The 12,922-nt window shown below is 38.8% G+C and overlaps 1 protein-coding gene across 1 annotated transcript in view; it reads right to left on the bottom strand.

The window, feature by feature from the left end:
* Cth (cystathionine gamma-lyase) overlaps positions 1-9,522 on the bottom strand; it is a 33,436-nt gene extending 23,914 nt beyond the window's left edge. The window contains exons 1-4 of the mRNA XM_070006987.1: positions 9,214-9,522; positions 5,636-5,717; positions 4,537-4,632; positions 3,564-3,673 (exon numbers count right to left, since the gene is read on the bottom strand). Coding sequence (XP_069863088.1) covers positions 3,564-3,673; positions 4,537-4,632; positions 5,636-5,717; positions 9,214-9,381 — 456 coding nt within the window. The 5' untranslated portion in view covers positions 9,382-9,522. The remainder of the gene's footprint in view (positions 1-3,563; positions 3,674-4,536; positions 4,633-5,635; positions 5,718-9,213) is intronic.
* Positions 9,523-12,922: the final 3,400 nt, after the last annotated feature.

The raw sequence follows: 12,922 nt of genomic DNA, 5'->3' as shown, positions 1-12,922 counted from the left end.
GGAATCCAGGGAACATTTCTCAATACAATAAATACCATGAACGAGAAACCTACACCCAGCATTATTCTTTTTTTAAATATATTTTTATTGTGAAAATACTGTACAGAGGGGTTACAATTACATGGGTAAGATAATGAGCACATTTCTTATCAAGCATTGTAGCCTCCTGCTTTGTTTCTCCTTCCCATCCCTTTGTATCCTCCCTACCCCCATCCCCCCCACCAAAGTTGTAAAGTTCGTTTTTCGACATAACGACTTGTACATCTCATTGTCCAGCATTATTCTTAATGGTGAATAGCTAAAGCCATTTCATCTAAACTCAGGAATGAGACAAGGATGTCCATTCTCTACTCCTCTCCAACTTTCCCTTATTTGCAATAATTAGTATGCATATAGGATAATCTTATCAGATGAGCTGAAAAGTTCAAAAGCCATGTACAGATTACCATATAAGATGATGCTAAGTGAAATGAACCCCAAGATATGGACATAAGAGGTCTGTCTTTATTGTTATTGTTTTTAATGTACCTCGTGATTTTATTTTTTGTTGCTGCTGTTGTTTCCTTTGTATGTTCTTTCCCCTATGGCATATCCCCTGTTGTCACTGTACTAGATTTTGGTATCCTGCATCTTGTACATACACTTGTCCAATCTGGGGAGAGGAAGGGGAATAACAAAACACTGAAGGACACAAGATGATGCATTGCAACAAGGATACCCACAGGACAGTATATTGGAAACAAACTTTACAACTTCGGTTGGGAGGGATGAGGGGGTTAGGAGGAGTGTGGGAGGTGGGGGAGGGAAGGGATGGTGGGACAACAACAAAGAAGGGCAGGGGTAACAATGATGGATAAGTAATGTACTCATTGCCTCACTCACATAACTGAACCCCTCTGTACAGAATCTTTACAAAAAATAAAATAAAATAAAAATTAAGGGCTGGGAATGTGGCTTAGTGGTAGAATGTGGCTTGCCTAGCATCATGAAACTCTGGGTTCAATTCCTTAATAACACATAAACAGAAAAAGCTGGAAGTAGTGCCGTGGCTGAAGTGGTATAAAGTGCTAACCTTGAGCAAAAGAAGCTCAGGAACAGTCCCCAGGCCCTGAGTTCAAGCCCCAGGACTGTAAAAATAAAATAAAATAAAAATAAAAATGTCTCCCACATTCTACTCATAACGTAACTTATAAAATTGTTACTCCTTTGTAAACGTCTTAAAAATAACAGTAAAATATTTGCCTTACAATGCCAAGTCTGGTACTTTAGAAGAAAAATTCCATTAAATCAAGTTAGCAAAGAGCAATTATCTAAAATTCTTTGAACAAAATTTAATTTACTCACAGTTTATTTTTTCCCCATAAAAAGATTCAGACCTGCTATTTTATTAAGCATCCTTTCCCCCAAGTAAGATTAAATAAAATAACAAAACCTTTGAAAATATATCGGGGCTGAGAAGGTGGCTCAGTGGTAGAGCGCTTGCTTTGCATGCATGAGGCCCTGGGTTCGATTCCTCAGCACCACATAAGCAAAAAGAAAAAAGCCGGAAGTGGTGCTATGGCTCAAGTGGTAGAGTGCTAGCCTTGAGCTGAAGAGCTGAGGGACAGCGCCCAGACCCAGAGCTCAGGCCCCACTACCGGACCCAAAAAAATTAGTAAAAAAAAAGAAAATATAAATAGTGAAAGTTTACCCACTACTATTTTTTGTTGTTGTTGTTTTGTTTTGTTTTTGTCGGTCCTGGGGCCTGAACTCTGGGCCTGGGCAATGTCCTTCAGCTTTTCAGCTCAAGGCTAGCGCTCTACCACTTGAGCCACAGCACCACTTCCAGCTTTTTCTGCTTATGTGGTGCTGAGGAATCAAACCCAGGGCAAGCATTCTACCAATGAGCCACCTTCCCAGCCCCCACTACTATGTTAATTTACAAAGAAGTTGTTTGTATAAGAAAAGATTTTAATTTTATAACATTCATTTGAACATAATCTTCAATCTTAGCAAAAAGCTGAGAAAGGCTGACTTTTTACAAAAGATACTGCTCCTTTGACAACCACAGAATTTAAATGTGATCCCAAGAAAGAATAGCACACCTGCTATTCACTCAGGCACAAAACACCTTCTGGTGGCATACAAGCTTCCCAGGAGTGGGAGTGGGGGAAGGGGCTAGGAGGAGGTGTTCATTCTTTATTTCTATTATTTGCTGCAATATCCTTCAGAGTCCTGAGTCATCATGCTTAGGGTTTTGCAGTTTAGCAAACTTCTGTACATTCTAGTCTCTGTGATGACTTGTTACTAATACTAGCTTGGTGAGACAGTTAAGAATTGAGTGCTACTGAATACTAAATAAATAAATAATTGTGTAGGGCGGAAAAATCAAACCCAGTGCCTCTCACATGCTGCCCAAAGGCTCTACCATTATGTTACACCATTTTTGTTTTTAACAATTTCAACTGAACATTTCTAACAGTTACCATATCAGACAGACACTTATAACAAGCAGTTCTTATGCATTGTCTCATTTAATCACAACTACTTTTCCATGAAGAAGGAACAATTACTTTTTACAAATGAGGAAATTGAACTCAGGCACTAGTTGTCATACCTGTAATCCTAGCTATTCAGGAGACTGGGATCTGAATGTTGTAGTTCAAAGCCAGGCTAGGCACAAAAGTCTATGAGTCTCTTTTTTCCAATTAACCACCAAGAGTTAGAGATAGAGAGCCAGTCTTAAGTGAAAAAGCTAAAGAACAGTGTCCAAGCCTTGAGTTCAAACTCCAGTACTGGCATACACACACACACACACACACACATTGCAGAGTTTGTTTAAAGAAAACAAAACAATAGATCAACTATGACACAAAACCAGAAATTGAATTAATTCAGAAATTCTTGTATGAATTTATAATAGGTTATAATCCTGTGAGATATCAGCCTATATATATATATATATATATATATATATATATATATATATATATATATATATATATATATATATATAATATGTATTTCCAATGGCTTCTAAAAAAGTTTTTATTCAGGCTCGGTGTCAGTGGCTCATGCCTGTAATCCTAGCTACTCAGAAGGATGAGATCTGAGGCTCCAGTTTCAGAGCCAGCCCAGACAGGAAAGTCTGTGAGACTCTTATCTCCAATAAACCATCAGAAAACTGGAAGTGGAGCTGTGGCTCAAGTGGTAGAGCACTAGCCTTGAGCTGAAGAGTTGAGGGACAGTGCCCAGGCCCAGAGTTCAAGCCCCATGATCACTACTAACAACAACCAAAAAAAATTATATCCTCTGCTACCCAGAAATTATGAAAACAGGTATCACAAGAAAAGACAAGGGGCTGGGAAGGTGGCTCAGTAGTAGAATGCTTGTCTTGCATGCTTGAGGCCCTGAGTTTGATTCCTCAGGACCATATAAGGCCGGAAGTGGCAAGGTGGCTCAAGTGGTAGAGCATTAGCCTTGAGCTGAAGAGCTGAGAGACATCGCCCAGGCCCAGAGTTCAGGCCCCACGACCACCACCACCAACAACAACAAAAAGACTACACTAAAAACTAGTAAATTACCTTGGTTTTTGGTGTAATTGCCGCCTCTAGCAATTTGGGTTTTGTACAATCGACAAAAGAAACCTTTAATCCAAATTTAACTGCCACGTTCCTGAGGTATCTATTCATACCTAAGATAATCAGATAAAATAAAAAGAACATTGTATTAAGAAATGTATGTTCTTTACAACACTTAAAATAGTAAGAAAAGAACATCATATTAAGAAAAATTTGTTCTTATCATATTCAGTGAAATAAGCCAGGATTAGAAAGAGAAAGGGTACATGTTTACTCTTATATGAAGACATTGCACCTAAAACATATATATATATATAAACACAAACAAGGTCATATATGTATACTTTAATATATAGTATATGTTATATGTACTACATATTATTTATATATTATATACATTATATGTAAAATACAATACATAAGTATATATATATGTATTGAATGATTAAAGTAGTCAGGAGGTGATGACTCACACTCGTAATCCTACTTACTCAGGAGGCTGAGATCTGAGAATTGAAGTTCAAAGCCAGTCCAGGCAGGAAAGCTTGTGATGCTTTTATCTCTAATTAACCATCAAACAGCCAAAAGTCTAACTGTGGCTCAAGTGGTAGAACACTAGCCCTGAGCACAAAAGCTCAAAGTCAGTGCCTAGGCCCAGAGTTCAAGCCCAAGACCAGTACAAAAAAGAGTATTAGAATATATTCTCTCTACCCACTATCTTCTTCTATAGGCCAGAATATGTTTGAGAGTTGATCAAGGCCTACATTCTCATTCTAGCAGTTTAAATTAATATAATTAATACTAAACAATCTCTTCATTAGCAGTTTCAGAGCCTAGACTTTACTTCTCTTGAGCCTCTCATATCTTTCAAAGAAAATAAATGATCATAAATAGAGCAATATTATTAATGTAATTCAAAGCTCATGTTATTATATTTAGAATATCAACCAACGCATGAATGAGAGAGGTTACCTACCACCATACACATCATCCATGCAAATAATTTCATCTCCTGCTTTTAAAAGCTGGGTAATCGTCATAGCAGCTGCTAACCCGGAAGCAAAGGCTAAACCTAATATAAAAAATCAAGAGTAAGCCAAAAAGACAGATTTGAAGCAAATAAAACCAAACAAATAAACACCCACCCACAGTGTTTACTTGTTTACTTTATGTCACTCACTGCCCGGTGATAGCTGATGAGTCAGCCATCATTGTTGAGTTGCCAGAGGTGTCCTAATTAAGGTCATAACAAAACCTCTGTTTATAATTCAAGAGTAAGATAGTTTTAAAATAATATGTATATATATGCATGTATATGACAGATAAATAGACTTTTATTTTCTATTCATTATTCTGCGCTTATTCAGTATCATCTATATGAAAACTACAAAGATGACTTCACAACATGAACAAACAATAGTGACAATAAAAAAGTTCAAGGAGGGGGCTGGGAATGTGGTTTAGTGGTAGAGTGCCTGCCTAGCATGTATGAAGTCCTGGATTTGATTCCTAAGGACCACATAAAAAGAAAAAGCCAGAAGTGGCACTGTGGTTCAAGTGGTAGAGCACCAGCCTTGAGCACGGAGAAGCTCAGGGACAGAGCCCAGGCCCTGAGTTAAGCCTGAAGACTGGCCAAAAAAAAAATGTCCAAGGAGTTTATTCCTAGACTCTGAGAGCACATTATCAAGATTAACTCATTTTTACAAAGAACTCTTGTGCTATTCTCAAGCACAAATTATTAAGTGAATGAAACAGAATATAAGAAAGTTTATATCTTCATAACTAGAGTTACAAACTGTATTTTTTTAAAGTACACCAAAGCTTTCGATGAAAAATGTAGTCCCATGAATACTAAAAAATAAACATTGGAATTTTGACACTATACATATTTATTTCTAGCTGACTCCACATGTGTATATCAGACCCATTGAAATATCCTTGACAGAGTCCAAGTCTTAGTAAAATAGGAGTTTTGAGCCAGCAAATCTCTTATTTCTTTCTAGTTCTACATTCTGTGCCTCTGTGATGGTCTCTATACATTTAAAAATCTCTACTGTAAAGTATTAGTCACTTACTATACTTAGCTCCATCCAGTGCTGCCACAGCTTTTTCCAAGCAATTTCTAGTGGGATTTCCAGAACGGCTGTATTCAAATCCCTGAAAAAATGAAGTAAGAGTTCATCTAAGGACATTAAGTTTATTATCAGTGTTTTAATGAAGATAACTCCATAACTATGTGTTCAACCTAAGTCAACCAAAATAAGTCTAACGTGTTTTAGTGTTAGAGAGAAATATGACAGAGTCGTGGCTGTGGTGATATAGAGAGGCTCTTATGGTAGCCAAACTGAGCTAGAATTATGTGTCTACCACATATGAGCAGATTGTGTCTAGGTAAATAACACTAGGTAAATAACACAAGAGTAATCTTAATTATCTGTACCATGGGAGGAAATTACAGCTACCTAGTTCATAAAACTGTGGTGACTATCGCTGCTCATTTCCTGGTACTTGTTAACCAGTAGGCAAATGGCAATTCTTAATACCAGTATAGTATTATTATTATGTTAGAGTCAACTTTATCTATTATTCTGGTAGGAAAAGGGAATTACATGAAGCCACAGAGCAACTTCACTCTAACCTGCATTTCATTTCCTAAGAAATAGCAATGCAAGTTAGGGAAAGATTTGCCCAACATCAATGCTCTACAAAATATGTACTCAATTACCTTGCTCATGTAAGGTAATTGTACAGCATCTTTACAATAAAATAAAAAATTTTTAAATATTTGCCCTATAAAAGTGATTCCAAGCTGGGCCTGGTGGCTCATGCTTGTAATCCTACCTATTCAGGAGACTGAGATCTGAGGGTCATGGTTAATAGCCAGCTATGGCAGGAAGTCCATGATATTCTTGTCTCCAATAAACTACTAAAAACAAAAACAAAAATCCAGAAGTGAAGCTGTGATTCACATGGCAGAGTACCAGCTTCAAGCCAAAAAAAGTTCAGAGGCAAAACTCAGTTCCTGAGTTAAAGCCTAGGACCAGCAAAAGGGAAGAAAAAAAAATGATTCCAAAAATGGAAAGTAATTCTTGGCACAGCCCATCTATGCAATACTTTCTAAATATTTGCGTTGCTTCTTTTTCTGCTATGATACTATAATATCTACATTCATCTTGTCATTTTATTGAACCTCATGATCTGCTTCAAGGAAAATGAAGCCAAATATTATGAGACCTGAGAGGTGTCAGAGCCAGAAGTTCAAATGTAGGACCTGAACATTAATTAAAAGTCTTAAACCAGGCACCAGCAGCTCACACCTGTAATCCTAGCTACTCATAAGGCTGAAGATGGCTGTTTGAAGCCAACCGGGTCAGGAAAGTCTATGAGACTCTTATTCCTTCCCAATTAGCCACCAGAAAACCAAAATGGAGCTGTGGCTGAAGTAGTAGAGTGCTAGTCTTGAGCAAAAAAGTAGCTCAGAGTTCTGAGTTCAAGCTTCAGGACTGGGTCAAAGAAAAAGTCTCATAATTTTCTCCTGACTAATACAGCACATACCAAAATACATCTTTGTTTCTGATTCTGGAGTGCCCGGTATTAGTAATAGTAATTTCTAAGTTTTGTTGTGTTGTTTCCCTATTTTGGACACACTGAGCAGACAGAGTTTATAGGGCTTAAGAATATTCCCACCACACTCCACCAACCTTAGTGTCACTTATAGCTGTACCCACCAGGCCAAATTTTTTTAAAAGCGTGAAATTTTATGACAGTAGCCACAAAAAGGAACCCCATGTTTCTATAAACATTCACTAGTGAGAGGAAAAGCACTACATTTTGGTGGCAAATTGCCTCTTATGTTCAGTGGCCTTTCAAATGGAACAAAAGAATTAGAAACTTCTCAGTCAACTTTTCAAATTCTCTTTATGCTTTTACCTGATGTTGTTTAAAGGTACTAAGCAGAATATTATCAACTTACACATTCCTGCTTGCTTTCTGAAAACCTTTCATTATTCATACCATACCTGAGTGATATGCACTAGGTTCCAAAGCTCGGGGAGCCATACATCCAGTAAATTTATATTGGGAACAAGCTACAAGCTTGGAAAAGTGATTGTCTACACATCTGTACTCCAAAATGCAGTAGCTGGGAATATCCTAACCAATTGTGGAAACATCCTTAGAACCTTACCACATAATACAGAGGGCTAATTCTTTAAGAATATTTTCTTAATTTACATAACACACTGAAGTGGTTTTGAAAGCATAATCAATGTTTGATAACTATAAAAAGTTTATTAAATGAATTTGTTCTGAGACTCAGCAACTTTTAAACATTCCAAGACCTATGCAGCGTACCACTAAAGAAGATAAAAGAAGCCTTTCTCATCTACATAAAAGCCATTTATGCATGAGTCTGGGTCAGTTCTTTTTCTATAAAAAGTAAACTGTCCTACCCTCTAACCCAGGTGTTGTGATGACCAAATGGAACAGTGTAATGAAAACTCAGTGAGTAATCATTGTGTACCATACAGCTTTACAAACATCAACAATCTATGTGGTAGGTACTATTACTATCCTATGCATGTAAAATCAACTTGAGGTTTGGATAGGTTCAATAACTTCCTCAAGGTTATCCACCTCAGAAAGGGTGATGACATTGTTTAAACCTATGTGCTTTAACTATATGACTTGTGCTCTTAATCACTAAGCCACAGTGCATAAGTAAGTGATGCAATGGATTAAATTGTTACTAGCATTGTTAGAATACAGTACAATGTACCATATTGGTGAGGTTCAGGAGATTTTTGCAACTCACCTCTACCAGTAGTATGCTTTAGGCTGCTGTTAAGATTGGATAGTCACTGTACATAATACTGCATATAATACTAGTAATAATGTGTATGTATATATTTGGCGTATGTAGATACTCCATAACTAATAACGCAGACACTGGGAATAATCTTAATATTAGTTATTACCTTTTTAAGCTGACTCTATTAGATATCTGACCATTCTGCTAAAGGTAATCAAAGAAGTTATGACTCATTTTTCAAGATAAATTTTTTCCAAAATCACAAGAATTTCAACCCAAATCTATAACAGCAAGTTGGATAACCTGCTCCTTCTAGTCCTGCTTATCCAAAGAAATGCCCGCACTAGGTCGGTTGATCCACAGAGACTGTGTAGAAACATGCTTTCCACTCTCTGCTCTTTTCTAGCTCTTTCTCAGCTCTTTCCTTCTCTTCTCTTTCCCAGCTCCCTTCTCTTTTCTAGCTCTCTCTTTCCCACCTTTCCCAGACGCTCTCTTTTCTAGCTCTTTTCTCTCTTTTCTAGCTCTTTTCTCTTTCCCAGCTCTCTCTTTCCCAGCTCTTTTTCCCAGGCCTTTCCCCAGGGCGTGGAGGACCAAGATGGCCTGGTGCCAGCCTGAACGATGAATAAACCTACCCCTTACCTGAATACCACGTGCGTGGTGCTGTTCTTACTCGGTTACCTTTTTGTGAAAACCTAACAGCTACAAATTGCTTTGTGGTCTAGAAACATGCTTTCAAGTGTTTTCCCCATTTGTAAATCTTATCAATCAATACACGCTGTGTTGATTGTATTTTTCCCACCCAGCCCTGCTAGGACAAACAGCAGACCACAATCCCCAGCTCACCGAGTGCTGGCCGGGTGACCCTTGCTTGAACGTGGTGGACATTGAGATGGGGGGCACCACCGCGCAGGAGTTCCATTGCTCGGGTTCCTGGCCCACGTGGATGGCCTGCGTGGCGAAATGTTGGAAGCTGGGCTGAAACCCGTGCGCGGACTCCTCTTGTTTCTGCATGCTGCGCAGCGAAGGAAGGAGAAAGGTGAAAAAAGCAGAAAAGGTGTAACTGGGAAATCAGGACTAGAGACAGAAAAATCCGGAGAAATAGAGCTCAAGTGGCTGACCCAACTCAAAAGCCAAACCCCAGACAAACTCGGGGTTCTAAGGTATTTATCAGTCACCGAAAAGGGTTTGCCATCTCCGCGGGGCGGGGGCAGTTCTGCCCAATGAACGAAGCCCCTGATGAATCCCTCGATCCTCATTGGCTGGAAGTTGAGGCGTTGCCTGGCGTGTCGCCGACCCACCCCTTCCCCATGCAGAAAATGTGGTGCTGCTGGGTGCCTGCGTCCTGGGGGTGCGTCTCTGCGGGCGTTAATCCTGACCGCTGGCCAAGGCCAGCTCCTGTAAACTAGGCGTCTGTGTGACCCCAGGACAGAGGTTCACTCGGAGTGGAGATAAGCTTGCTGAGTGTGGAAAAGTAAAAACCTGTACACAGATTGCACCAATAACCTCCTCTTTCAGCCAGCCTGTGCCCTTGACCTCACCCTTTGTCCTGATGGTAACGTTGAAAGACGTAAAGGATTGCGTGAAGATTCATTAGAAAAACCGTGGCCTTAGCAGAATTGGCAAATTGAACCTTTACGCACAATGCAAGTCTTTTAAGGTACACTGAATTCTGTAAGTTCCCAGCGTTTACAGTGGTTCAGACGGGAGTGAGGGGCACATTTTTAAATAATAGAGAAGCTACTGCAATGAAGTTGAAACCAGAGCTTTAGATCCCAGGCCTGGTTATTCTCCTCCATTATAAAGACGAGGGTTCAGGGCAGAGAAAGGAGATTTATTACGTGGCAGGCATGGGAGGAGAGGACTTTGGGACATCTTCAGCATTCTTCAGAGGTACACACACTGGTTTAATGGGTTTAAAGTTAAATGGGGGAGAATTGGGAGCAGGGAGTGAATAGTTAAAGGTGTGAGTAGAAGAGTCCCATTTCTTTATCGAAATGAACTCCAAAAAAAAGAAACAAAAGGTTTTGTTTTTGTTTTTGTTTTTTTAAATCCCATTTCAACAGCTGTGTTCAGAGGTGAGCAGAAGTGGCTTCAGGCAATCTGGTAATCCACAGTCTCAGGATTGCTCAGCTGAGGCCCTGTTCCAAAGAGTCACTGAAGCCTGGCAAGTGGTCCAGCCTTTCTTGGATACAAAGTGATTACAAGGGAGAAAGACTCAGGACAAAGGACCTACTTGCTAAATGGAGTCTGATACCTAGCTACCTAGTGTTTAATCTGCTTTCAGTTAATTCATAGGCCCAAGTAAAGAGTCAATGCTTTGCACCAAAAGAAAAAAAAAAGCAGTTTTTAAGTACCTCTCACAAGGATGCCTATAAGTAGAACTTCAGTAGCTTACTAAAAGCTACCCAAACGAGCTTTTCTAAGCATCATTATTTTTCTTTGAAGTACTTTGAGGAAATCCCAGATGAGACAGATATTGTGGCTTTGAGAAACCTCTTGAAACCTCAGATCCTTACACAAAATGCTTTTATTGTTACACAATTAACAGCAACATCCTTGTAGGAAAGATGAAGCTTCCTATCATTACATTTCCCACTTACCTGAGCCCCGGAGTCCTCTTGTGATAATAGGCGTTTAAAACAAACAGAAATCTTGCTCCCCAAACAATTGACCTAATTACTATTGTGACTATTTTCAGGGACTGACACTAGAAAATTTAAGAGTATTTCTGTTCCTAGAATTATTACCTGAAAATCTGAATGTTATTAAGTGAATTTAGAAAGAAGGAAAATTCCAACTCTTCAAAATGTGCAGTTTGAGAGAAAAATGTGAAGAGAGGGAAAGAGTCAATTTGCTTTTCAGATTAGCTTCAAGGACACTTACCCACTGAGCACTAGAAGAGCAATACCTATGGGCACAGGAGGTTTCAGAAACCCACTCAATTTTTATATGTGGGAGGGATGAATTGTCCATAAACACTAATAGATGTTGATACATACATTTTTTCTTTTTAAAATATGGCCGGTTGTCAATTACAAAGCATTCCAAACTATCAAGTTTGTATGTGTAACTGTGAAATTGGATTTTTAGACCCCAAGCCAAAGGCCAGGAGTCTCAAATTAGATCCACTACTTGCTCCCTTATGCAAAAAAAAAAAAAAAAAAAAAAAAAAAAAAAAAGAAGCATGGTGAAGGATAGAGAAAGATTTGTTACAAGGCACTCATGGGAAGATAGCACTTAAGTACATCTTCAGCCATTTTCCTGGATGTAGACATTGGCTTCAGGTTAAAACAGGGAGAATTTGGGGTAGGGTGTGAGAAATGTATGAATAGTTAAAATAGTCCATGTCTCCAACATGGCCTGGTGACCATTGTCCCAGTCTTGGTCACTGGAGAAGTTCTGGAGAAATTATGACTTTATTACTAGAATAGGAACAAAGTGGTCTCCTGAGTCTTTGTCTATTCATTTTAATATGATGGTGCTAAGAAGGAGCTCTGCCTGTTTGAGGGGGGTTTTCCTTCTATATGAGATACTGAGGCAGGATACGTTAGGGAAAATAAGGCCTGGTGAAGGCAACTCAGAAACAAGGAACATAGAAACACAGAAGCACTATTTTTGCTTATAAAAGAGATTGCCTTCTTTATCTCAAGGATAAGTAAGCATGTGTTTTATGGCAGGAGACATTCTTACCTGGAAGGGATGCCCAAAATATCTAGGAACTCAGAAAGTGTAACACCACAAGTGATTCGAGCTAAGATTTCACCTGCATCTGGTGTCAATAATTGTCAGTGATTTTTCTGTTTGCTGGAACCCAAGGTGACTGACTGCATGGGGACTGATTGTAGCAGAGATCAAAGGACACAGGTACAAAGTTGTAGGACTTTCAGTTAATTTGCATAAATCAGCAAAAGCAGCTGTTAAATTGCCTCTTACAACAATACATAAATTCTTATTTGTGTGACATGATATAGTACTTGGGAGTCCAAAAAGTAAAGACTTTAATAAGTAGGGGTTAATATTTTCTATTGTGAATTTAAAATATTCACGTGAGTGGCCCAGAATTTTTCTTGAGGGATTAACTCAGGAACTGACCCTTCAACACACATGAAGAGATGATTAGGAATGTTTTCTATGTTATTAGCTATGTTTAACAGCAAAAGAATGGGAAGCAACCTAATCACCTACCCATGACTGGTCAGGCAATATGGTACAGCTCTGTGAAGATTACATGAAGAAGCAGAAAGAACAGGCACTAGTATATCCTGGTTTCTTGTTTCTAAGACAGTAAAGCAAGTCACAAAACAACCTTAATCATACTTTTAGTTCTTCAAAGACTATATGTTACCTTACATTATTTGTAAACAGATATTTATGCTTTCATATGTGTATAAAAATCATTCTGGGACTGGGAATGTGGCTTAGTACTTGCCTAGCATGTATGAAGCCCTAGGTTTGATTCCTCAGTACCACATAAACAGAAAAGGCTGGAAGTGGAGCTATGGCTCAAGTGGTAGAGTGCTAGCCTTGAGCACAGAGAGGCTCAGGGGTAAAG

Source organism: Dipodomys merriami, unplaced genomic scaffold (genome assembly GCF_024711535.1).
Source record: "Dipodomys merriami isolate MVZ:Mamm:240054 unplaced genomic scaffold, mDipMer1.0.p SCAF_7, whole genome shotgun sequence".
In the NCBI taxonomy this organism is placed as follows: domain Eukaryota; kingdom Metazoa; phylum Chordata; class Mammalia; order Rodentia; family Heteromyidae; genus Dipodomys; species Dipodomys merriami.
The sequence above is the reverse complement of the archived record's forward strand: the minus strand, read 5'-3'. Positions and strand labels throughout refer to the sequence as shown.